This window comes from Magallana gigas, chromosome 5, assembly GCF_963853765.1.
Source record: "Magallana gigas chromosome 5, xbMagGiga1.1, whole genome shotgun sequence".
NCBI classification, from domain to species: Eukaryota; Metazoa; Mollusca; class Bivalvia; order Ostreida; family Ostreidae; genus Magallana; species Magallana gigas.
This window is the reverse complement of record NC_088857.1, coordinates 31,958,783-31,986,563: the sequence shown is the minus strand read 5'-3', so window position 1 is coordinate 31,986,563 and position 27,781 is coordinate 31,958,783. Positions and strand designations below refer to the sequence as shown.

The window sequence follows — 27,781 nt, the reverse complement described above, 5'->3', positions numbered from 1 at the left end:
GATAAGGCGAGGTGACACAATTTGTAAAACATCGCATCGCCTACATTGAATAAGCAGTGACTGACAATCGACACAGAATAAAAGAAGTGCCTGGCCTGGGGTTTAAATTATTTCGAATGCGGAAGGCGGAACTACGACGGAAAGACAGCTGCTGGGTCTCTTACATACAGAAATTCGCTCTAATCGGACTCGAGCGGACACACGGAGGGAACGGAGAAGATGGTGACACTAGTACTGCTAGTCCTCGCATTGGTCACACTGATTGCTTTCTTTGTGTAAGTACTTGTTATATTTTTGTTGTCTGTGTGTACGTGTTGTTTTGGTGTCAACTGGAACACGTGAGCTTTCAATACTGCTGAAAATTGGATTGTTGCAATGCATGGGCTTTTGGTAAGTTAAAGACAGGGGTCATCATCAGGAAGGAATGAAAGCAATGAATAGGATGTGTACCTGTATTAGGTACCTGTATCTTTTAATTGATAGTACTCTGGCACGACATGCATTTTGTGCCGATGAATCCATGATCTGAATGAGGATATTAAAAAAAAACAACAACCAAATGACAATATACCTCTAATATATAATTATGTAAGCGCGTCCCTCTTTAGGCGAAAAATCCAATACTTGTATTCGTTTTACTTTAAACTTAATTTTTTATAACAGAATACATGAGAAAACCCTATTACATTTGGAGAAAGAAACTTGGTCATTGCATTGATAAGCGCTAGCGCGGTCAACATTAGTGTACAGTTTGTTGACAGTTGTATTTACTTACGCGGGGAAATATTGCTTTGTCAGATTAAACATCGACAAAAATGTTTGTACAGAAACCAGAACAGACCTACATGTAGAGAATAAGGTTTGTGGCGCTTTAGATTCAAGAATACACAACAGCAATAATAGAATTTTCATTCAGTTTAGTGTGTATGTATTTCAGAGTTTAAAACAGCTGAATAAACTGTGCAACTTTTGATCTTGAATGGTTAGATACCGTTTGGTTAAAATATTAAATGGTGTACATATATAGCAGCTGTTGATCCTTCAGTTATTTTTTTTCATGGAGTTTAACTGTATAATAGGAAAGGGTATTATCGGGAACATCAGATCTAAGATGTTGTTGTAATTGGAGACGAGGTCTCGTCCAAGACTCTAAATTTCATTGTGTAGGAATTTGAAAGGGATTTAACGAGCTCTCGCTCAATCTAGACACAGGAGAGTATTTTAACAATGATCCCCAGCCCGACAATATTTTTTGGGGTTTGATACCGACCTGTTTTTGTATTTAACAAGCAAACAGAGAGAGAGAGAGAGAGAGAGAGAGATTTCAATTTTCGCTTGAACGTGATTTTGTGTTTACGTCTTTCAGACTCGTTTTGTTGTTGTCAGATTGTTTCATGAGACATAATTTAATAGAGTAATACACTGATGCATGTGGACGGCGAATCCTGGAGATGCATATTAAAATGTCCTTTTTTGCTCGTTAACTCAACCTCGAAAATTTAACAATAAATTCTAAAATTCCTTCTTTTTTTGTAAATTTTTAATTTCTATAACTAAATATTTGGACGATACTAGTAAATCCTAGCTTTATAAAGTATTCAGGGTTAGAAAACTTAGTTGTAATCTCAGTTGGCTCTAGATATATGAAAATCGGCGGAATATCTTGGTGCAGTTTTTGACCAAACGGTTTTCAATTAAAATTTTTAGAAATTGTATTAGCTTGAAAAATAAGGCGAGGCCACAAACCATTACCCATATCCCGTTTATTAGCTGCAGTTAGCAATATCCTAGTTAGCTTATATAAGGTTTCGAAGTAATAAGTCACATTGCAAAAGAATTTTAAAAAATGCTGTCGTACCCCTTGGCAGCCCCCCCCCACCCACCCACGCAAGAAACAAGACGAAAGAATGCCCAAAGACCATGTAGATGTTCAGAAGAGACTCTTGGAAACATGTAGTCTATCATTCTTATACTTTTTATGGTAAAAAAAAGGGATCGCCTCGTAATTGAATCAAAAAAAAAAATCAATCCCGTTTCGTAAGAACCGTAGAGAAAAGAACATAATTAATCCAGAACATTTCCAGACGCTAACATGGTGTTTTCTTACACAATTCAATTATTTGTGCTTTTATAATCAGTTTAACCAGTTTGGAATGTTTATTTTTTAACTTACAAGATGCTTTGTTATTGTCGGTAACCAGTTGGTTCATGAACAACTCTTTTTATTTCTTTTTTGTTCGACGTAAATTCATGGGTTTTTTTCTCTCCAAAAATTACAGTAAAATTTTAAATTTTTGATTTGATTTGTTTGCAGTTTTAGCAGGAGAAGACACAATCTCTTTAAACAGCTGAACATCCCTGGTCCAGAACCAACCAGATTCCTGGGAATCATTCCACAAATCAAAGAAAAGGTATACCTTTTCCTATAATCTATAACTTCAGACAGATTTTTGACAAAATGTAAAATTAAAACATATAAATAAAATTCCATTATTTTTTGGCAGTAGATTTTGGTAATTTTATAAATCAAGCGATTATTTTTTATTTTTCATCAATAACATTCCAACTCATGTCAACAAGATCTCTAACTCAGTGTGTATTTTATTCTTTACAGGGCATTGCTAAAACAGATTTGGAGCTAATTGAGAAATATGGACAAAATGTAGGGTAAGAACACCTTGATTTCAGAGAAAACACGCAAAATCAAAAACACTCAACATACTTTTCTCTAAGCGTTATCTAAGAAAGGTCATAAAACATTATAATTGTAAAAAAAGGCCTTCAGTTTAAACCTCTTGAGGTGTTGCTCCTACAAGATATACGACACCTCACACAGGAACCTGTTTGACACCGATCTTTGCTATTCAGTCGCCGCTGCCTGCCAGAATTGATTTACTACTGAAACCATATGTAACGCGCTAAGGAATAAACCACTTCTCATCGGCGGAGAGTTTAGTTTGCCTACTCATTTTTTTTTTCATCGACAGTTGCCATCGACAGTTAATAAAAATGAAACATGGTTAAACTTTCCAGTTAAGGTTAAATGCAAATATGTTCGAAAATGGTGGGTAGATCTACATGTATGCAATATTCACGATGTTATCGTATTGCTACATGTAGTTATATTGATATACATTATATAGCAAGCCCACCCCCGACAGTCTTTATATAAATATATCACAAGAAATGGAGGGGGGGGGGATACGCTTCCCACAGTAAATTACATGTACTTCTTTATTTTATCATAATTTGGAAAGAAAAATTTTCCATACATGTGCCACCTTTTTCGGACCGTAATTGCAATTCTTTCAAGAACTAGCAAACGGTGATTTATTCATTAAATAAACAATCAAACGACTCTCTCCACACCCCAATCCACCACCACTAACGGATTAAAAAATTATAATTGATGTTCTACAATTTCTGTTTTTTAGTTTACAAAGTTGCCTCCCCTCCCCCACCAACGCGCTTTTAACTTTGAGTTACGAAACTATTTGCATATGCATATTTTTTGGTGTTTCACTGTCAAACATTGTATAGTCGTATTGATAAGCTCAAAGACAACAATAAAATGCACTTGCAGAAATCCCTAATCGCGTATATTAACCACATAGGAAAGATAACCTCGATATATATATATATGACATGGATTTTATACTTACAGTGTATTTGTCGGTCACAGGCCAGTGTTGCTGACCAGTGATGCTGACGTCATTCAAGAAGTGTGTGTGAAGAAGTTCCAATGTTTCCGGAACAGAGCGGTAAGGGGCGATCGTTGTTAAGGTGGAATAACACACCTGGAAAAAGTCGCTCAAATTAACAGAAAATAATTTGATCATGAAAGATATAATGATAAACAAACTGTACATATGTCAAATAAGCGAACAAATTGCAGTTTTTGGATAAAAATGAATATCTAAAAAATTCAATTCAGTAAATAATAACAAAAGCCCCTGCGGGATTCGAACTCGGGATGTACGGATCACAAGACCGACACTTTATCCACTCAGCTATGAAGAAAGTTACATGTCAACGTCGATAAGTTCCTTTTAAAAGAGGAAATGTCGTTTCGACAAGAGGTCAGCCATTTTGTGATGATGTGTTATTCCACCTTAATAATTGACATGTAAGCATACAAAGAAAATACAGTGTGAACTTTTTTATTATAAACTTGGTTTCGATCTGAAGGTAGCGGTAAATGAAATTAAAATAGACAGTGTTAGAATGTTACATAGATCTTTTCTTCCATAATCAATACTTTCTTTCTGTTGACTCTTTAATTGATCGAATGGTTTGTGCAAAAGGAGCAAGAATACATAAAATGTGTATTGATTAATATTCCGAAAATTACATAGGGGGAGGTGTCAAAATGTATTTTTAGCCCACGCTCTCAGTACTTCTGTTTAATTTCAATGTTCTTCTATAAACTTCAAATTAATTGCTTTAATTTAACAATATTTACATTATCTATGATACGTGTACTACAATGTACTTATATGTATGGCTGTCGGAATTTTAATAATGCTTTGAAATGAGGCCATATTTGATAGTTCGTTGCTCTAATCTTTTGACGAGCGACAACTGTTGGTTTACATTTGTATTCTAGTACCATTACAAGAATATTATTAATGTTGTAGAGTATATTAAACCTGGGTTGTACTCTAGAGGCCGCAGTTGCTTTGGCCAAAGATGAGAAGTGGGAATTCCTCCGCCGAAGGTTAGCGCCACTGTTCTCACCCTCCAAACTCCAAACGTCGGGCGTGAGTAGCAAGATAATTCTAACAGCCGGACTATATGTCTAGGTCAAATTAATTAAATAAACCGTAAAACAATTACTTCGTTTTGAACAAATCATCATGGTTTCCACATCTCTCTCTCTCTCTCTCTCTCTCTCTCTCTCTCTCTCTCTCTCTCTCTCTCTCTCTCTCTCTCTCTCTTAATATTTGGTGTCCTTTATCGATTTTAATATTTTACAGGTTTTAGCTATTGTGAATGAGAGCGCCGCAGAATTAGCAGATTATATTCAGGAACTAAGTGCGTCCGAGAAAAAATACTTTGATTTTTATACGTGAGTACGAAATAGCAAATCAAAGAACTGAAAGTACTGAAAATAATGGATCCAATAATTACAAATGATATCAAAATTAAAGACTGATTAAATGAGAATGATTCATTTTGTTCAGGTAGCAAATCTTATTAATACAATGTGTTGACAAAGATTTAATCCATACAGTTTGAGTCTTGCATTTTGGTAAAGTACACGTATTATTTATCTACTACTTTGCCAATTGATGTTTGATAACATTGAAATAATCAAAGTACTGAAGTACTGAGAGCCGGGCTCTTTTGGTGTGTCTTTATGCATATTGTGTAGTAAAGACTAAAAATCTCTCTCTCTCTCTCTCTCTCTCTCTCTCTCTCTCTCTCTCTCATGCTTTAATGTCGGCAAAGCATCAGAGAGCGACCAAATTTTGTAAGCGGCTATAAACAAAATATATGTCTGTCTAGTAGAAGTTAAAAAGTTCAACAGTTGCTGCCTTGAATTTTGCAACAAGCATTATATATTCAATCCCCATTTCTTCATCGCACAGCAGAGTAGTTCATGGAAATTCATGCACATTGTATGTGTCCGAAATGCATAGTTATGTTTTAAAAACACCTTATTAATAAGAAAACTAAAAAAGATAGACAATTCATTCGAAATTTTAAAAAAAGAAACAAAATGCCAACACTTTTGACAAAACGTGGCTCTTTGTGTAACTATTTGGCATAGCGGAAGCTTTACCTTGACGCTGTTTGGTTTTTTGTTTACTTTTGAAGTTGTGCTATTTATAGTAACATTGGCGATTTGCCTGCCTATAGCCAGGACTCTGCTTTTAGCAGAGCCCGGCTAAAAAATCATAAAAAACTAAAAGACGTAAAAAAAAATTACCAACAAACATTATCAAAATTAGATTTAAGAGTTGACCGCACTTTCTTTCACTTTAGGCGGGATGAAATACTCCATCGATGACAACTCTTTGTCTAGAATAATAATCACGTCATTTTCCAGGTTTTTTTTAAAAATGATTTTTTTATATTCCATACCTTTGACGTTACTGTGCGTTGATTCAGAATGCACGGTCTGACGTCAGTCGTCCAATCAGGTGTTCCCATTCGTCTGTCTTGTAGTAACTTCCATAAATCAAAAAAGATCTTCATTCAATGGTTGTTAAGTTAATAACAATAATCTCCATACATTAACTTACTTTCATGACTAATTAAGTGGAAATGTTAAGATTAAAAAAACAAACAAACCTCACTTTGGTACATGGTCCATAGGGCTATGAGTGACGTTAGCGATTATTGAAGAACATTTTTTTTAACTTTCTGACTTGGGTTAAAATTGTTTTTCTGTAATGTTCGCTACTTTTAATTTATATACTTTTTACAGGAACCACAAAAGAAAGCATTTAATTGAATTATTAGTCTTTATAATTCAAAGTTCAAATACACAATTCTTGTTTGGAACATTTGTTTTAGGGCATGTGCATATTTTTCCATGGACGTATTGTGCTCATCACTATTTGGGCACCACGTGACAAGTCATAAAAACCCAGGAGAGGATTTTGTCAAAAAAGTTCTTGAAGCGTTCGAAGCTGGAAATAAAACAATCATTAAACCTGTTACGTTATGTGGTAAGATATTTTTTTATAGGAATTAAAAAATTATAATTCTCTAACATGCCATTTTGTGAAATAAAAAGATTAAGTTGTATATCCGCTTTCTTACTGTTACAACCTTAAAAACTTCAAGGATAAAATTCTAGTACATGTAATTGAACTAGCAAGCTCATTCAGTTAAGAATATATTCTTGAATTTCATTTTGATAAATTTGGTATTTAATTAAGGAATAAGGAATCAATCATTCTTTTGGTGTTATTAGATGATCAAATACGGTCAGAGTAGTCAAATCCAATAAAACCAGGCTTTATGACAGATTTAATCACCTCATAATATTCAAGGAATGATTCCGTATTACTCATATTTACAGCGATTGTATGATTAAATATTAAATAGTCATTGATGAAATGAATTTGACTATTCATTACAAAATTGATTAATACTGTAATGGGAAATGTAAATAATTTAAAAATGAGTTACGGTAACCATCATCTTTTTTTTGAAACATTCAACCTTTCAATTAAATTTTGATGTTTTAGCAATACTTCCCGCATTGCGCCATTGGTTCTGGTATCGAAATTTCAACCCAATTTCCAAGAAGACGCGCGAGTTCTTTGATTGTCACATGATTGCGGAGATAGAAAGGAGGGGCACCGTTGAGAACGTTAGAATCAACTACTTATTATTTTTCAACAGACTTGATATTTAACAATTAGACGTTTTAATCTGTTAATGGCGATTTATTGATACCATATTAATATCAAAGTAAATTTCGACAAGGATGATATTGTCTTTTCTATGATCAGAAATCCAAATGCAATTTGCACACAAGATAATGACCTTCTGTATTGTATATTGATCTCTTAGAGATGCAAGGATCTTTTGCAAAGCATGCTTGAGGCTGACGGCAATTCAAACACTACTGGAGACCGGAACGGGAAATGTCTAGGTTAGTTGTGAAACTATTTTCTTTTTACGAATGACATGCAACAATCGCTAATGCTTTGATGTATAATGAGATCTTTGGCGAAAGTATTGTCAAAGAAATATCCATGTCCAGATCTGATGCAAAATCAACGTCTTTGATGTTTCAGATCTAAGCCTTTCCGAGCTTACGGCTAATAGTTTATTTTTCGTCTTGTCCGGATACGAAACAGTGGCTAATGCGTTGGCGCTGACAGTTTTATGTCTAGCAGAACATCCTGAGTGCCAAAAGAAATTGACGGGCGAAATTAGAGCAGGTTTAGAGACAAGGAACTCTGCACCACAGAAAGACGTGAGTATCTCTGCCGACAAGCGGAAATGACAACGATAAAAACATCTACGAATAATTAAGGTTTATTTTCCAATGAAAAGTGTGCCTTTCTTGTCTCAATCATTATTTTGCCAGAACTGCTACATGGTATTATTTCATACACGAAAAAAAACAAATTGTATCAATATTGGTTATATCTTATTTTTTGCAGAATTTGACAAATTACGAAAATATACAGAAATTGAAATATCTAGATCAATGTGTTAATGAAAGTCTTCGGCTGTTTCCACCATTTCTGAGGTAACATTGAATTTTTAAGTTTTGAGTAAAATATAAATATATATATAAGTGTCATTGATATATGTATACCTGATTCTATTCCAATGTTATTAATACTAGTGTATGAAGATTATGTACTCTCTATTATATCTCGTTTGAACCTGAAAACAGAGATCAACGAATCACCCGTTTCATTTACTGGATATGAAACGTCTAAATTCACATAAACGTAATGCTCCACATATATGTTTTGGATCGCAACAAATCTCAGTTTTCTTTTTAGTTTCACATTTTCCGTCTGGAAGATTGTTTTCACACTTCCATGATAGCGTTAGTTATACTTTTGGCGATGTAAAAACAAAACAATGTATATGTATTATTTATTTGCTTATATTTGGCAACACTTCCATTACATTTCATAAACAGAAGATGGGGGAATAAGATAGCGCAACTGCCCATTCGGTTTAGTCATAAAATAGAATTCCAAATTTAACATTTTTCAATTAAATATATTTGAAATGCTATAATTCAAGTTTACAAAAGGGTAACTTTTACTATATTCACTTTGACTGTAATAATTAAAAAAAACGATAAGAAAAAAAAAATTCAATCCTTAAGCTATGGTGATATCGAACCCACAGCCTAAAAACCCTAGATCTATAAATTTACCTAATGTCTGATGCTATAACCACTGAGCCATTTCATTCACAACACAGTGCGTTGTTTAAATGCTATATGAGACACTGACCACGGTTTTACGGACTTGTGTTTTTTTTACTAGAACGTTCAACTGTTGGGCTACAAACTGACATTTTAAAAGTAAAGTGGGTCATCTCTCCACATTTTTGTTGATTTAAATCGGTTTAAAATCCATTAAACCGCATTTAGACTATGACAAAAATATGGAGATCAGACCCACTCTATAAAAGAAAAGGCATTGAAGTTATAAAAATGACTCTATTTGGAGGTTTTGACACGCATACGCTAGTTTAAATCAACTTATTACACGTATTTAAAATATTTAAGGGTTACAAACCGATGTTACGTGAAATATACACTGTTTTTAATTATTATTCAAAAATTATCAGATTTAATGATATTTTAATTTTGCAGTATCTAATCATTCCTCATATGGGCATTTTACACGCCTTATTCACCCATCTTCAAATTTCCGTTATTGTATTGTTAAGACCGTTCTCCACCTCCACAGAGACAACACGTGAGGCAGGCCATACCCATAAATAGACATACTTCGATTACGAATTGGCCCCCTTTGGCTTCTGTGCCGAGTCTGATGAATACGTTTTATAATATTCTTCGACTTTCCCTTTTTTCTTTTTTTCCAAAACAGGTTTAATAGAAGCACGAATAAGGAAAGCTTGATTAACGGAATAACGATCCCGAAGGGTCTTGACGTCGCCGTGTCTGTGTATGCTGTTCATCACAACAGTAACGTCTGGGATGAGCCAGAGAAGTTCGATCCCGACAGGTATATTTTATAAATGAATCTTTCAAACCAACCCACCCCTAGATGAAACGAAGTCCTTCCCACTGCTAGTACAAAATTGCTCGACTATAAATAAATAATGTGTTGAATAAGGGTGAGCATCGGAAAAGAAATCAGTGCAGTTTCATTTTTTATTTCTATTTTTGGCGATATAGAATTCTAATGTTGACCTTATTTAAGGTAATAGATAGGATTTTAATGTTCTTAGCGACATTTTATACTTTCCTCTAAGACTTCCGTTTTTATTTAGATTTTCGGAGGAAAAGCTCACACCGTCTCAAAAAAGCCATTTCCTACCCTTTGGACTTGGTCCAAGAGATTGTTTCGGGAAGGATTTTGCTCTAATGGAGGTTAAAATAGCGCTGGTTCATTTGTTGCAGCGATATGAAGTTTCAACACTTCCTGAGACAGAAGTGAGTTTTACGTAAGACATCATAATATTCAGAATATTAACCATTAATGGCCCCATAATGTGATATCAATAACTCCTTTATTTGTTTTTCAGTATCCACCAGTTCTGGAAAAAGGAAACTTTTCCAAGGCGGAAAATGGAATCAAGCTGAAATTTTCAGAGCGTAAACAGTGACTGAAAATGAATTATACACAGTTTCCAATAGAAAATGACAAAAAGTGAAACCGTTGTCAAGCTACATGGAGGACAGTGTAGATGTAAAGAGCTTGACGAATGCACCATAATTATGATCAAAGAAAATCCACTTGTTAGTGATATCTCTATGGCTGTGATATAACGATATCAACACGTGTATCAGATGTCGGATTTGGCATGAAAAGGACAACTAAGTCAATGGCCTGTACGATGTTTTTCTTCTATACGTACTTGTAGTGATTCCGTTTCATTAACCATTTTGGAGCAAGTTCACGTACAAGTTAATTGAAAACGTAGTCTCTTTCTTTCATCTGCATCTAAGGTCGATCAATACACACCAGAAAACTGCCAGTCTCCCACACCTTGATGGACCATAGTGCATCGATCTCTCGAAGCATTTTGGTCAAAGATGTTGAAGGCAAGAACGAAAGAAAACCAATTTTATTCAGCAATAACACGAACAGAATATGGAATGAGAACAAATGGAATAGAATGTTAACAATACATGACAAATAATACAGTAGTTATATACATGTACACTTAAATTTAATAGATAAATACATGAATTGGATAACAACATGGTTGCTAAAGCTAATTTTTTGATACATAAGAAATGTTCAGCATTGGACAAGATTATATATTGCTATATATTCTATTAGACACCTTCAAAAGGTTCACTATTTACTAAGAACACTGAAACACAAGTTTGCTTATAAGCTATAACTTGAACCAATAAAGATCTATTCTAAATTGTCAAGATTTTCAAGACAAGTTTTTGGTATAAAATGATTGGTCCGTCATTTTTGGTTACTGCAGTATTATAATTAATGTTTATTATTTTTCATTTTGTGATCGAACTGTTGAGGGTTTTTATGTGATTTCATACGAAGATTTATGCAGGTTATAAGCATAAAACACTTGTGAACTTCATTATGAGGTTGTATTCATTATGTACAGCTTCATGATGCGATTGAATTTTGTTATAGACATAGAATGCAAGGGATAAAAACTATCGACGTCAAAATAACTTACAATGACAAAAGCATGATCTATTCAAATAGAGGAAACTGTACACGAAAGCAGTAAACGCAGTTACCCTTTATGAACCACGAAGAAAAATCATCCCAGAAACGGCGATAAAGAACGAAAATTGTCAGTACCTAACTTCGTCATAGTACATGTATTTCACAGTTTTTATCCCTCTTTCTTGGTCCTCATTTACATTTATTTCATCAATAAAAATTGAAAAGAAAATTGGGCACAAATGTGCTAAAGATTCTGTACCATTCGCTCTACATAAAAACAGATATTGCGAGTCTTCATCATTGTTCATTAGAATACTTTATAGAGAGTTTTTACACACTCAACTATTTGACTGTAGATGTAGAATATCAAACACCAAATATGACACGATACAGACAGAGCATGAACATGATACAAAATGAAATCTATTGCTTTGTTGGGTAGTTGTTTTAACTTGTCGGAATGAAACGAAACTTATCTATAACTTCTTCTGTTAAACCTAGCAGGTAGCAACATTTTAATATTCGATCCTGCAAGTCTGTTTGATTAAAGATAGCTAGTTAGTCAAGGCGTATCTTATTATACTTACTGTTTCTTGATAACTCCATTTTGAATCTGTAGCTATGAGTATTATTCCCAAACTGTGACGGAAAAACGAATAAATAACGTCTTTAATTCACAACACCAGCAATACTTTTCATACCATGACGTACTTCGATACATCGTTCTGCAAGTCTGCACACATTCCGTTCAGTGCCGGAAATAGCCGAACGGTCGGTTCCGATTTGTAGAGATCGGAGAGAAGGACCTCGAGTTGTTCAACAGGGGCTGATATAATTTGTCCATTTTGGACATTTCTGACGTAGACAGCAAATGACTTAGTTTCCCCGCCTCTCACGCAACACCCGGCCAACCAGATGACGTCAGGAACATTTACGTCATTTCCGATGGTATTGTTCGTAGATGGAACACCTCCAGCAACAATATGCATGTCGGGGGAGTCGTTCTTCTTTCTTCTGTGATGGTTTTCTTCGCCTCCGTCCAAATTGACTACTCCACATACATCAATTGAGTATTTTCGTACACTGCCTAAAGCTTGTTTCCAAGCGCTGTAAATCGAAGCATGGATAGGGACAGAGTTGGTCAGCGAAAGCGTAGCTATTCGATCAGAAGTTTCGCTCCCTGCTATGTCAGGGGCCAGCAAGTACTGAAGCTGGTATGGTTGGTTGTTGTAATCAGACTCTAGGGCTTGGTATTCTCCAAGTTGACACCTCTGATCAAACGTTAGATCTGCTGTCTCTATAAATTGTACTCCATTAGATTCTCTTTTCTTCTTAAGACCAAGGTCCATCGGTTCGATTTTCTTGAGGCCTAAAAACATATACGTGGAGTGTGATATTACTAAGATCAAAACAAGCTTAATTTGTGTCTTAAATGAATGCAAACGAAAAAAGATAATCATAGATATGGCTTTAACAAAAAGAAGATGGGTGGATAAGGCGTGGAAATGCCTATAAAATGACGGATAAGATAATGAAAAATTAAAATATCAACAAATCTAACCATTCAAAACAATGTATACTTAACAAAACGTTGACCCACAATACTTTAAAAATATCATTTTGTATCCCAACAATCAAACGTTTTAGAATAAAAATACAAGTTTGTAAATTCGTGGACAAAGTCCCATATAGAATCTAAACAACGCATATTGTTGAGACTGAAATGGATCAGTGGTTACAGCTCCAGACATTAGGTAACCTTATTGAACTAGACTTTTTAGGTAGTGGGTTCAATACTACAAAAAACGTAAAGGCAATATTTTTTCTTATTGTCTGTTTAAATATATATTCAAAACTGAATATAGTTTGAAACTTGTATTATTACACTATCAAAAACTAGTAGATTTAATTGAACCCCCCCCCCCCCCAAAAAAAACAAAACAAAACAAAAAACAAAAACTTGAAACTAAACCAAATGTCATTGAGCATTTGCGCTATCTTATCCCTTCATCTTCGTATTAATGGAAAGATTTGAAATAGGTTACCGGTATTTCTGTTCATTAAGTATGCAAGGAATGTCACAAGCAGACTACTGGTCGGAAAAGTTTTGAATTGAGTAACTGCGTTTGTTGACAAGAACATAATAGCAACAGAATCATGAGACCAGCAAATTCAAGAAGAAAGATTTTGCATAGTCTCAGCTAACGAAAGAAACGGGATAAAATACAGCAGTACTACCCAATGAAATAAGGCTGCCTGCACCTCTTTTGCCAACATAATCGGTATACCAGTTACATATACAAATAGTTTTGGATTCTAATTCCCGACTTTGATAATTTAATATATACATGAATATTTATTGTTCAAAGTTAATTCAAGATACAATATTAAGCTAGATGCACAACATAAATGATCTGGCCACTATATCTCACCTCTCTCGATCATAGAAGATACTGCTGGCCAGGAAGCATCTCCCAGACTGTTAAAGCGACCAAAGGAGATCAAAGGGATCTTATTCCGCGTGTCGTAGATTGTGCCATACATAGACTTGGTTCCAAAAATCTGGGCAAACTCGGTGTCGTCTGCGAATCGTTGACAAATGAAATACTTGTCGTGAGTTGGAAGAGCGGCAGGGAGAGTTTCTCCAAGAAGGAACTTTTTCCAACACTTCTTCTTGAAGTCTCCACGGTCTTTGAGGCCTTTCCTCCTTCTTTTCCCACATGATTTGGGCTTGGCGCAGAAATCTGTTAGTTTTTGCGTACACCTCTTGTGTCCCGATGAGAAAGGGATAAACATGCCTCTATGCGCACACCAAACCACTGGGTCTCCCTTGTTAATGAGCTGGGCATGCGTCCAGTTGGTATGAACGAATTTAGAATCCGACGTATCGTAGAGGGAAAATAAACAATCATACTCTGCAAAAAGAAGAAAAAATGACATGGATTTTTAAATATATGTTAAGAATTTCTAGAGAAAATTAGGACTAATTGAGAATCGAAAGAAATTAAATCCGAAAAAATAGTTAACAGGAACTACATTTTCTCAAAACAGAAGATTAAATATCTAATTACATTGCATTTATATTTTAATTTTTAAAAATATGCCTATTATATGTATGGACTGTTTGATAGTTAAATTTTAAATCAATAATGAATACATCATTTTAATTTTTTGAACAATTTCAATTCCATCAATAGTTTCTATACTATTTAATGAAACCAAAAAACAAAAAAAAAGCCCACACGCAACAGATTTATGAAAGTACCATGAATCAAACGCTTTTGTTTTGCAGTATATGCACGAATAAATCGATATGGTTCTAGATGAGGGCTACGTGTTGCGTTTTACAAAGAGACAAAATGGAGATCCCTGATAAATTCATGAGTCATATCCCTCGATATTTCATCCATATGAAGCAATTACCCAGATCATCAAAGTTACAGTGCAGCTCATAGACCTAGGAAATTTCCCAGGATTGATAACTTGGCTAAGCCATGTAAATAGCGCGAGACTCTAGCACTTTAGATCTGCGCAAACTTGGTTACGTAAAATTGGATGTTATTGGAACCATAAACCAATCATATTTCAAAGTCTGTTTTTTTTTACAGTAGAACCCACTCACCTTCTTTCATCAGTTCAGGGAGCAGAATATCTGTTAGAATAAAAATATATTTAAAAACAACGAATTCTGATTTGATAATTTCTACAGAGTATAATGTAAATATGGTTATATTTTACATGTATTTGGCCAATCAAGATTTGTTTCATCTATGTTGAACAATCTATAAACAATGCATTAAATTTTAAAAATTTTAACAGATGGATTCTTTTTTAATCTGAAATCAACTTAATATGATTTCTATGAGAATGACAACTTAATTGATATTACCTATACGTAACGTCAAAATATATAATGTTTGAAAGGTAGAATTGATTCGCATTTAAATTTTTGAGTACTAGTATATGCACTACCTAATTTTGTATAGTCGATCACATCAGTTCCATCACATTTGTGCTCCTGTTTGGAAACAGTTTTTCCGAGTGCTGTCTGACAGTATCCAAAGCGACGAGTTCTACACGACCTCTCTTCAATTGACTTCCCGACACACCCAGGACTTCCGGGCTCTTCAGAAAGACAGACCCGGAAACGGAATTCTGAAGCTCCGGACTGGATCCACATAGACCACGGACTCCATTTAGGAACTAAACATACATAATTTATTATTTACTTTTTTTTTACTTTTGCTGTTGTGCTGTTTATAGAAACACTTGCAATTTGCAAGCCTATGGCAAGGACTTTGTTTTCAGCTAAGTCCCGCTAATGTTCAAATATACTTACTAAGAAGTTATATTTAAGTTCTAATTTAGAGGAAAAATTTAAAACATCTACATATATGTCATCATGAAAAAATATTTTTTTGAAATAAGTCAATGCTTGAAGGTGGCCGCCAATTTTCGAAAATGGTAAAGTCGTTGACATGAATATATATATAATGATATAAAAATCATAAATGGAGATGTGTCGAATAAATCAGCCGCTTTATTTCTAGATTTTGTATTATGTAGCTTAATGTTGAGTGGATCAGCTGTATAAATGGAATATTCTCGGGCCTTTTACACTTTGTAACTGTCCTTCAGGAATATCAAATCTATCAAAAACTATCTGGGCTAATGTCTATCAAAGACTTTATAACCGGCTATTAAGTGATTTATGCACGTTATCCGAGTGCTTTGTATACTTGACAGACAGATTATCCATCATTTCTTCTAGGGAAAATGTAACACAGTATGTAAATATTAAGAAATCATAATTTCAGCAAAATCACACTTGCACGTAATTTTGTTAACTTAAAAGAAGTGAAAGTTATGAAATATTATTCTGATCACCAACCTGGGAACATAGGACACATTTCTGGATTTTCTTCATCACCTGCAAACATTTAATTATGATTATTATAAGTAAGTGTTTATTTTTAAATAGGAGCACCGCGCACTTGTTCTAGAGCTGTAAAACATTTCATAAGTTGTAGATGTAAACATAACATTTTTTCTTTCTACCTACGTTTGACAAAGTATGAATTACAGTATATAGTTTTATTCTATACAAACCAAGAGTACATGTAAAACATGAACCAATGTACGAAAGCCATTCGTTATAATTAACTTTGTCATAAAACATGTATCATTAATAGAATCATATCAAGAACAGCCACCCATTGCCAATCGGTTGAATGCGCTCAGCCCTTGATTTTTTTGTAAAACAGCACATGTACAGAAATTCTACAATTTTGCATCATATTTTTTGAGTTTACGTTTATTCGGGTATTAGCGAAAGTATTTTAGTAAATAGGAATTAATTGAAACAAATGGCGTTGCTTACATCCTCTCTGTTTGACGATTGTGATGTTCTTCTGCTGTCTGCAGGTCTCCATCCCCAGCTGACATGACCCCCTGTATGTGACCCCATCAGAACCACACACTTCCGCTCCTTCTTCGTCTGCGCATGTACCAACCGGACAAACACATTCAAAATTTAACGGCTCTTTCTCTACACATTCTGCGCCAAATTTACAGTCAAGAGCTTTGCAAATCCTCTCCCCTACAAACAAAGATGATGATGGTGATGAAAAATGTATAATTTTTGCAACGTTGACTTCATTTAATACATGTATGTCTAAAAATTTAAACTATGTCGAATGTCATAATAATGACCTTAATTAATATTGGATTCATTTAAAATGAACTTAATCTAATGAAAATAAAATTACCAAACATGTATTGTATGTTGATATTCCATTGATACGATGACGTTATAATATTGATCTTCACGGGATGAATTACATGAATAATGTTGTCTGACATTTGAATGGCAATATCCAGACATATTACAGACAAATATTAACATTCACAAATGTTATATTCTAGAGGCAATATAATTGTTGTCAAGGTTTGGCTTATTGTTGAGACAAACGTACTTTGTTCTGAATGGTTCTCCTGTGGTCGCTTTGGATTTGAACCAGTTTCCTTAATCTTTGCAGCCAACAAATTGGATGCAACTTTCTTATCTGCAAAAAGATCATTGATATGATCAAAAGCTGTATTTAACCTATTTGGGTTGATACAAAATGTTTTGAATTTTTCAAAATAATTTTTGAAAATCCACTGTCAACCCTTAAATGAAAGGTGTTTGTTTATTACGCAAACCTTCAATGAAATTAATGTAAGAACTACAAATTGTTTCTAATATTTTAAAAACCGGATGGTCCTGGACATTTTAGACTATATTAATTTCCTTCAAATGAAAACTTCGTATAAAGATGTAAGAAAATAGTTAAATTGTAGATCTAAAATATTTGGACTTTTCTTTACTTATGAATAGTTAATAAACAAAATATCATGCCAGTATTAGAATTTTCAATGCATATTTATTTGTTAATTTGTAAACCATCGAACCTCCTTAAGAAAATCTTCTATACCAAAGAGTTGCTAAGTTGCTATAGTAAATATGTACCTTTATTGGTCAAAGGTTGCTTATCATCACCATTGTCGTCGGATACCACAGTAATAACATTATTGCCATAAACCAGTACTGGAATGGAAAGATAAGAAACCCGATGCATCAAGGTCTTAAAGTCTTATTACAAATCAATGACCTTTCAGATGAAAGCTGATAAAACAAAGGCTAACACTAGAATCGAAACTTGCACCAGAAACAGTAGATTATTACATCAGCTGGCTTTTATCATACGTTTGCCTTGGAGAAGATTTTATCCAAATGTCTGAGAAAATGTCAGACAATTACCTCTAGATCTTATGCAGATATTGTTAATTGTGATTTCTCTCGGTCTTTGAACAATGCCAAAATAAGACTAAATCCAGACCATTTTAAAGGTTTTTGTCTTGTTAATCTCATTTTGAAAACCATCCTAATCTAGTGTTTTGTTTACTAATAGTCGATGTTCGATCGAATTGATTGTAATTTACCGAGTTTAACCGAATTTATGTTTCAGACCGACATAAATTTAGTTTATGATTAAAACGTCACTACAATAACAAGATAAACAACGTATTTTAAAATGAGTTGAAATGCACCGTGTTGAAAAATGAGAGACAAATGTACACGTATTTACTAAAATTCTATTTTTTTTTAGACCAAATAATGTCAAATTTAATGCGTTTTTTCCCTCAAACAATTTAAGCTTATTAAGCAAGTTATGTGAATTTATTGTTAACGAGAATTCTAACTTCCTGGTTACTAATTCCTACATACATACTTCATATATACTCTGTACAAGATGATTATATATGTTTATTTTTTCTCTACGCATAAAGTGTAAATTTGTGTATGTATTAGTTATATTCTCTATGAACCTAAGAGATAAAATAAACTGTTTAACTGTTCAAACTATATATAACCTTTTACTGATTTATATTACAAACGCATTTATACCACAGATTGTCTGAAATGAATTCACTGCAAGGTGTTTTGAAATTATCCATTGTACATGTACGTTTATCAAATATCATAGACAGTAAAAATATATATCTACCTTTTGTATTGTTATCTGTAACATCTTTAAGGAGCTTCGAACCTTTTTCTTGAATAATTATTTCTGAAACAAAAAAAAATATCTGAAATAAATTCCATGGTGCTGAAATGCTAGTAGACGTAAATAAGTTATTTGATTGCTGTTCTTAAAATCAAAGCAAACAACAAGCGGCTTAATTAACTTGGGGGTAATCAATAAATCAAGTTTAAATCTAAAAATTTAAAACTAAACATACAGATTATAAACATTTATAAAACGAAAACAAGACATAAAATTATAACAAGACACCATCAACCCCCATACCACCCTCCCCACCCCACCCCACCCCACCCCCAAGAAAACCCAAATTCATACATTCAAGCCCATGGTATTACCTTGTGGTGTTTATTGATTCTAGAATCGACAAGGGAAAACGAGAATACCCATTATTGCCGCAATCATAAAGATCTATGTGCAACAAAATCTGCAGCAGAAGTCTATATCTTGATGGTGTCAATAAAGTGGTGACAAAGGCTTATTTAACGCGTGACCGGTCAATTACACCGTCTACAAACTCAAGCCAACATGGAGGAGGAAATGTGAGAATTAATCCCCGGGTTCATCTTGTTTGCCAAACAGACTCATTACCTTATATGGAATCGGGTGTCAAAGACACCATTAGCGGAGGGATCAAGTCGCGGTGTGTCCGGTGAACAAAGACTTGACTAATTGATATATATCAATCAGCGCTTCATAACGCGGTCCTTAGGCGAGATCCACAGAAACAAAGTAATGCATTATTAAGCACTCCGTGCCAAAGATCTATATATTAACTTATGCAGTGTATTTTCCAATAAACTACTTACGAGTGATAACCTTTTGACCCCTTCCCGCAATTCTTATGGTATTGTTGTTCTGTTTTGGTTTTTGAGGAAGAATATGTTTTGCGGTTCAGTTATTTTCGGGAGGGGTCTATATATCAATTGTATTTTAACCATGCATACAAACTTGTGCGGTTCACACGAGGGATCATCGTTTATGTCAGCAGTATGTCATAAAGAATGCATCGTCTGTAATTCACTACGTATAACCTATACATGTATATGATCTTACGAAAAATATATGAGATGTTGTCCTGAGAGGCGCATCATTTAGAAAAAAAACCCAAACAAATGACAACCAAGGGAATTGAAAATAGTGTTCGTTTTACATATTTCGAGAATAATTTGAATACATCAAAGTGTAAGCTTTCTGTGAACAAATCGATAATTGAGTCATAGAACATATCGTATGTACTGCTGAGTCACTGTCGGGAATAAAACAAAGGTTATCAACTCTTTGGAGCCTAATTATATTTTTCGAGACAAAATAATATCATTGGCATGAAATTGTAGCCCTGACCTTAAGATTTAAAAGTTAGTGTTAAAAAGTCCCAGTCTTTAAGGAAATATATATTTTTTAACATTAGTTGATTTATAGTTAAAAATTGCACATATGAATAGCAAAATGTAAGTCCTCTATTTTTTATGTGGCACTATCTTACGCGAAAATAATATGTCAAAAAAGCAAATTCTTATGATAACTTCAAATATTATAAGAAAACGTCTAAATTCAAACCTTTTAAGTCAACAATTAAGCAACTATTTGCGTCTAGGCAGTCCATTTCTCCTTTAAAAATTTTTTTTGAGCAAAATATAAAACTATCTGGAGACCATATGCCTACATCATACCTTTGATTTTTCTGTCGTCAATGGAAGATGACGATGCTGGTGTTTCCATGACAACTGGACCTGTATGAAAAGGATATCTTATTTAAAGAAGATGACATAGATATCCTTACAATAACGTACCAGATTGATTAATTAAATTGATACGCATGAACATCAAGGCATACAAAAAGCTTATTCTTCGAAGAATGTTCATACCAGAAGACAATTTTCCTGTTAACTTATTACTAAAGAGAAGAAATTATTATTTACTACAAAAACCATTAAAAACTAAATTGACCAGGAAAACTCTAAACAACCTTTTGGCCCTAAACCTCAAACTTTAAAAAAAATAACTTATCAAAATTAAAATTTGTACGGGTCTTGTCATATCAGACTATTTATAAGTGTTTTTCACCCCTAAGAATTTGGTTGACGTCAAATAGAAGACCAGTAAACCTACATGTTAGTTACTTGATTTAGATGACCTTTTCATTAAGCAACGACTTTTTGCTGAAAACTCCCGAGGAATAAAATTATACAGATGATATGAAATTAAATAAATCCAATTCTGATCATCATTTATATTTGATGGCTTATGTATTTTGTGAACAGTTTCTTGTATGTTTGGTATTTGTTAATCTGACTTCATGCATGGAATGGGCACAATCAGAAGTAATTAATTCATAGGCAAACATCTGAGACCAAAGAAGGCTCGTGGGATACGGCATTTGCGCTAGTAATGTATCTGACACCACGTATATTAATCTAAAATCATCTACGTTAAGATATTCTTTTGAAAACAGCTTTCTTTATCCAGCAAAAAGCTACTACTTGTTACATGTAAAATTAAACAAATTGAAGCCCTTTTTATTCATTATATTCAGGTATCATTTAATAATACATGTATATACAGGCTTGAAATAGGTATGTCAGTGTGTTAATTGAAAATTATCTGATGATAAAATGTAAAACTATTCCAAAGAATAAATGTATTCATCGAAATGTTTGAATAATTTGACGAAAATGACAACTGTTTCTTCACATTTAAAGAATCGATGCCAATTTATGGATCATTACGGATAATTACATCGAGTTCACTCCAAAACGACTGTTTTAAAAAAAAAGCTAAAAGCTTTGTACCGAACCGATTTTGTAAATTGATGTCATTGGGTTAAACCATCATGAAAAAAAATCAGATCAAGGACATTACAATTTATTTCGTGCATTCTGATTGTTTAGTTGTAGTGGGAGTTTTGTTGTTTGATTCAGAAATCTGTTACCGTGAAAGGAATACAAGTCATAACTAGTGTAATAAACACTTTAAAAGTACATTCTAAAGATAAAATTAATTTTCTTAGAGCAAGAAATGACCTGGGAATTGCGTTGGATATAATGTTGTTGTCTCTTGTTTGACCTCGCTTGACCCGGAACCGGAACCATCGATTTCATCATCGTCTCCGTCTTCGTCATCTCTGTCAATATTATCGGCGGGTTTAGCTCTCGCCTTGGAATGTTGGGATCCTTCGTCTATGTTTATCAAATCTGGACGAGGACCATTATCTGGAACACAAACGAATATCCTTAATATATAATTCTTGCACGAACGGTAATCTTAATTATTTCCGTGCACAGGGTTCTCGTTTAGTTTGATGACATACCAATTAAGTGAAAGTAGTAAATTAATGAGAAATTTCTGACGACTTGTTTCTTTTCCACAAAAACAATTACAGACTAGTTGCGAAAACTTGCACGAATTTATTGATTCCCGGAAAGCGATGTACGTGAAGTATAATCAATGAAGACATCTAGTCTGAATTTATGGATCCGGAATGAAATTTAACGAACTGCATCATTCGCCACAGGACAGGATAAATACAAATTTGTCCGAGTGGACATCCCAATAAATTACCTAGCTAAAGGATATCAAAATCATATTACGCCAGTGCTTCCAAACTGAAGAGTTTGCCAGCCTCAAGCCAGTCTCCGGCTGATTGTAATCAGGAAAAAAATGAGTCACATATAGTTGAAACACGAAACGAACTCATTTGATATGGAAGGCTCCCCTTTTTCTATGACTTATCGCTATTTACGACTACTTTGGGGGCTTATTTCTTCATCATATGCGGACAGAATGGAATTGATACGTACGTCTATGTATGAGGTTGGAATATAAAACATATTTTTGAATGAAATATGGAAAGAAATCTGAATACCATCGACTAAACACTTTATAAAATTACTGGTCTACCTTATTAGGAAAAAAGATTTTTTTTAAGAAGACTGAAAAAAATTATACAACTTATTAGTAGAACTATTAGATGACCATCCCTGGGAATCTCATGTTTGCAGTTTCAGCTTCATTTTGAAGTCTAAACCCTGTAGCTAATTCGAGATTCCTCTGACTAATATCCCCACTTTTATTATTTTACGTTTGCAAACATCAAATGAATTCATGGGGGGGGGGGGGCAAGTGTCAGAACAATTTCGGATCATCTCTCCCCTAGCTCTATATGGGCCAAAAAAATGTAAACTTTTGGTAAAAATAGGCATACAGGCCTTTATTGGTACATCTTTTTTAATATTCAAGGTTTCATTTATAATGAACAATGCACAGGATATTAAAGTAGATTTCCTAAAATAGAACATGTACTTAATCTTCAATGGCCAAAGGACAATTTACCTTAAAGGTACAACCAACGGCAATAAGATTACCCGAGTGACTCAAGTGACCTTGAAAAAAAAAGTTAAAAGCTTCAACCCCTGCCCCATGGGTAGTGAATGTCATAATTTAAATTGTGAACTTTATGGACACATTTGCAATGCATTTAGTTTCTCCCGCAAAACAGTGAAAGTACAGAAAAAAAATTAAAATTTTATACCTTCTTGCTAAAGACTTCATAACCATGCATCTGTTTTTTTCTCAAATACATATGAGAGTAAAGAAGAAAATTGAATATTTTCCCAATATATGACCATATTGGCCCCACCCTAAGGCCGTTACCTTATATAATGAACAATGGTACAAGCTAATGAAAGATCTACAAAATACGAAAAGGAAGTTTTCTGCTGTTTAAATATTTAGGAAGCTTCGTGACCCGCCATCGTGGCATCATCCTGATTGAATAAGACGTACGGCGGACAGAAATAGGGGCCTTTAATTCAGTGATATCGACCTAAGGCATCCCCCATGTCTCATCTACAATTCATGACGACAGTGCATGCATGTTGGTCGATTTGATTAGTTTTATAGTATCTTGAAATACTAACGAGGTAACTAAACACGAGAGTGAAATGAAACATCGCATTAAAAACGCATTGGCAACACTATAATTAAATGTTTTCTTTTTTATATCAGCTGATTTGTCACTGACATTTTATAGATTAAAATACATGTAAATGCATTAATAATTTTTCGCTCAACACGTTTTTAACCTAATAATAAACTCATTTGCTTGGAATAAATCTATCATCAAATGATGAAATAAAATCTTATCATCAAACATGTTGGGGTTTCATTCCTAAGATTACAAAATGACATCTGCAAATTTGATGGACTGTTTCAAGCAAAAATACAATGGAAAACGTGGGTTTCAGCTATGTATGTAACACATCTCTAAGGGTTTATAATTTGACTATTGGACCAAATGGGAAACGCTTTATTACATATATGCATTCATGGTAAGTGTTAAATGAATGCTTAAAAGTGCTTAGGAAGAACCATTCCCAAATATACTTTACACATAGAAAGTAAAGCGTAGGGGTACTTCACTCTAAATACGCCGTAAAAGGATGGTTCAAACAAATATTTAACCACAAACTAAATAATTTTAAGAAATTATACATATTGTGATAATAAATTCTTCGATTTTTGGTTTCTGCCTTACAGATATATTCACGTACTAGTAAGTATGAAAAATTACTGAAAACTGAGTTATTATAAAGTCACAATTGTCATAACGATGAAGATGTGAAAACAATGGTGAAACATTGCTTAGAATAAAAGGATGACGAAAGCACAGCATCCAATAAAGAAAGGGGAAAAAAGCAATTTATCTGGAACGTCAGCATCCTGAATGTTCCAGCAGTGACATTGAAATTAATATGATCAAAGCTGAACAAAGAACACGGCATTTATATCAGACGGAACGGGATAACCGTTTTTAGTTGGTTGCCTTCATTTGCAGTCCTGAGAGAGATTGGATGTGGGTGGGTAGATATACAAACGATTATCACGGATTACCCAGGGCAGCCAGAAAATGGCAGTGCCGTTGCACTCAAAATATGAAACAAATCGAATATTAGTGGCCTCTTTTTTTGTTCAGAACATGTTCGGGACCAAAAAAAATGACCTTAAACATACTACCATACTAAATTTAATCGTATTACATAGACCTTACAATTGCTAGTGAGCGCACTAGAAGATTAAATGTTGTACTAGTATTTAAAATAATGAGATCATTCAAGCGATGAATGAAATAAGAAATAACTTGTCATAAGATTTTTACATGAAGTGTTTAAATAAAAAATCGACAATGTCCTCTTTTATATACAATACATGAACATCTTTAATAAAACAATTCCTCTTTTAAAAAAAAAAAAATTATCCGAGGTGGGTGATTTGCATAATCGATACAACCCAGGCATAGTAAGTGAGTACTCAATCACAATTCCATATCCGAGAATTGATCGCTTAATATCTTTATTTCTTCTTCTTATAACGTCATACAAAATTGACATCTAATACTGTACTAATCCTGCAACTGAACAATTTAAATTATTTTTTATTACAAAGTTGGCAAGGGATGAAAAGAAAAGAAAATAGAGTGCAAAGTGGCAAAATACTGGTGTTCTATGCTCCAAGTATATAAAAAGCATTTCTTTACATTTAATTATTTTTAAGCAAAAAGTTCATTTTAGGGCAAATTTGTCAAATTATGTTAGTTGCATGTACATATCAATAAATACTAGTACCGTTCCGATCAAGTAACATACTGATTTAAAACATAATCATTCTTGATTTGATGGTTGTTCTTTTTTTAACCATAGGATACTAGTAATTAAACCAACATATCGTATTGTCTGAATATAATAAGGTAATAAAGATGACCAACATAATCTGCTTGTCTAAGACGAGGTGGGTGATTTGCATAATCGATACAACCCAGGCATAGTAAGTGAGTACTCAATCACAATTCCATATCCGAGAATTGATCGCTTAATATCTTTATTTCTTCTTCTTATAACGTCATACAAAATTGACATCTAATACTGTACTAATCCTGCAACTGAACAATTTAAATTATTTTTTATTACAAAGTTGGCAAGGGATGAAAAGAAAAGAAAATAGAGTGCAAAGTGGCAAAATACTGGTGTTCTATGCTCCAAGTATATAAACCCTTTACATTGTCCGTTTATTAGGTTAAATGTAGCTATAGATTGCCTTGTAAAGAATGAACAGTGTCCAATCCTTACACCCTACCGGTCATTAAAAGTTTTTAAAATGTATAGAGAGAAAAATGGATACCAAATTTGATGCCTGTCAACCTGAATCATCAGACCGGGGGAGGGATACCGAGGTTAACAGTAGCACTGATATTTCATCAATGATTGGAGACCAGACTTGGTATCTAATGCCGATTCCCCATCGGAATATGGCTGAATGCCATTAATTGGCGGCTAAACACTTAATGGGCAAAATCAATATTAGTACATCATGGTAAATGACCAAATAGAAAGGTACTGTATCGAAAATTGATAGGCAGAAAAATATTTGCATTCAAATCAACCTCCTTTGACTATTGTCTTAGTGTTGCTTATAACAAAATTTATCCTTTTTATGATATGCGTGTTAATAAGCATCACTTGGTGGCTCTTTTCTTAATTCTCGCTCTGGGTAGCATGTTAAAAGTTAAATCGGTTTTGCGCTACATGAAAAAAAAAATCGCATATCGATTATTCAAAAACTCGCGTTAATAATAATGATAGAAATGCGCCATTATAAATTCTCTATGCCTGTCAGACTAGAATTATCTTTTTATGTCTTTACAGTTATTGGTTCTTGTGAAGTTTCAGTAAAGCGACTAAATACTGCACGACCGGCGTCTGATTTATAAACCTTGACTGTCGCCGTCATAGAACTTATTCTACTACAAAATCACCCCTAAATCATAGTTAATTCGGTATTTCTTAGAAAACAAGAACAATACACTGATTACCATAATTTATATATATCGCTAATATTTTAAAGACATGAAAAATAATTTCATAGTATTTATAGCAATTTTAATTCATCTGATTTAAGAAAACCATATAAATATCCAACCAAAGTATTTTGTATTCACCATATACATATAAGACAAATTTTTGACATTGACCATCTGTTTAAGTTTCAGAGAACAATTGCATCCACCTTTTTTTCATCGATGTCGCCACTGTGATGGTGCAGGAGACATTAGACATTAGAAGCGCAACATTGCTTTCGTTTTGCAAGGAGAGTAAGCGTCCTTTTAACTTTTAATATTTGAAAACATAAATGTATCGAATCAATTAATTTATTCAATATTCATGTATCAATACTTACAGGTACTACATTAATAAATTCTCAATAATATACAAAGTTACAATTTGAGACAAAGATGGATTCTAAACCATACCTGATTTATTAATCTGTTCCTCATAGGAATTGTGTAAAAAGGTAAGAAATATTCCAAACACAACCAAATAAGTCAAAGCTGGCTTCATTTTGTTTCGCTGTTAACTGTTAGTCCACAACTTCTGCAAAGTCTTTCGTAATATTGTCTCAAACTCGCATCCCGGGTTCCCTGTCCTAGTCAACGGACGCCAGCGATATGCAGCAATGATAAATAAATGTCTGTGCGGAATCCAGGAATGTAATATAAAATAGTGATACTTGGAGGTAGGAATTTCTGCGCAGATCGATGGGAGAACTCACGTATACGACACCGGCTTACCATCAGCGGATCCCAGCACACAGAGAGAAAAGAACTGGTTCCGTGTTAGTCAGCGAATTATCGATCATCAGGAGAACTTGAAATATTTTTTATTCTTCAGTTTGGTCCCGACGATACAGTTCAGATTGGCAAAACTCGAAAGACTCGATCGATGGAGTTTGACTCACAGCATGAATTATGGAGATGTGATAACGGTATTGACCTAAACCAAAATGGGATAGGTTTTCTAATATTCT

General features: G+C 33.8%; 2 protein-coding genes across 2 annotated transcripts; one reads left to right on the top strand and one right to left on the bottom strand.

Moving 5' to 3' along the window:
* LOC105344634 (cytochrome P450 3A5) lies at positions 1-12,478 on the top strand. Its single transcript, XM_011452448.4, has 14 exons — positions 1-275; positions 2,315-2,411; positions 2,615-2,667; positions 3,665-3,761; positions 4,638-4,760; positions 4,977-5,068; positions 6,523-6,677; positions 7,203-7,327; positions 7,531-7,612; positions 7,758-7,939; positions 8,130-8,218; positions 9,549-9,686; positions 9,955-10,117; positions 10,210-12,478. The coding sequence occupies exons 1-14, from the start codon at positions 220-222 to the stop codon at positions 10,288-10,290; spliced, it is 1,533 nt and encodes a 510-aa protein (XP_011450750.3). The 5' UTR covers positions 1-219; the 3' UTR covers positions 10,291-12,478.
* On the bottom strand, positions 10,738-27,608 carry LOC105344635 (uncharacterized). The gene is made up of 12 exons (XM_011452449.4): positions 27,228-27,608; positions 21,946-22,134; positions 20,596-20,655; positions 18,887-18,949; positions 17,848-17,925; positions 17,312-17,401; positions 16,717-16,935; positions 16,228-16,266; positions 15,309-15,539; positions 14,959-14,988; positions 13,769-14,251; positions 10,738-12,705 (listed from the first exon to the last, which is right to left on the bottom strand). The coding sequence occupies exons 1-12, from the start codon at positions 27,313-27,315 to the stop codon at positions 12,032-12,034; spliced, it is 2,244 nt and encodes a 747-aa protein (XP_011450751.3). The 5' UTR covers positions 27,316-27,608; the 3' UTR covers positions 10,738-12,031.
* Positions 27,609-27,781: the final 173 nt, after the last annotated feature.

Excerpts from the sequence above, each read along its gene's own strand:
- LOC105344634 (XM_011452448.4), top strand. The coding sequence starts at position 220 with ATGGTGACACTAGTACTGCTAGTCCTCGCATTGGTCACACTGATTGCT. Across the intron at positions 6,678-7,202 it reads TAAACCTGTTACGTTATGTG|CAATACTTCCCGCATTGCGC; the intron begins GTAAGATATTTT and ends TTGATGTTTTAG. Across the intron at positions 7,613-7,757 it reads CCGGAACGGGAAATGTCTAG|ATCTAAGCCTTTCCGAGCTT; the intron begins GTTAGTTGTGAA and ends TTGATGTTTCAG.
- LOC105344635 (XM_011452449.4), bottom strand. The coding sequence starts at position 27,315 with ATGAAGCCAGCTTTGACTTATTTGGTTGTGTTTGGAATATTTCTTACC. Across the intron at positions 17,926-18,886 it reads TACAGATAACAATACAAAAG|TACTGGTTTATGGCAATAAT; the intron begins GTAGATATATAT and ends TTTCCATTCCAG. Across the intron at positions 14,252-14,958 it reads CCCTGAACTGATGAAAGAAG|AGTATGATTGTTTATTTTCC; the intron begins GTGAGTGGGTTC and ends TTCTTTTTGCAG.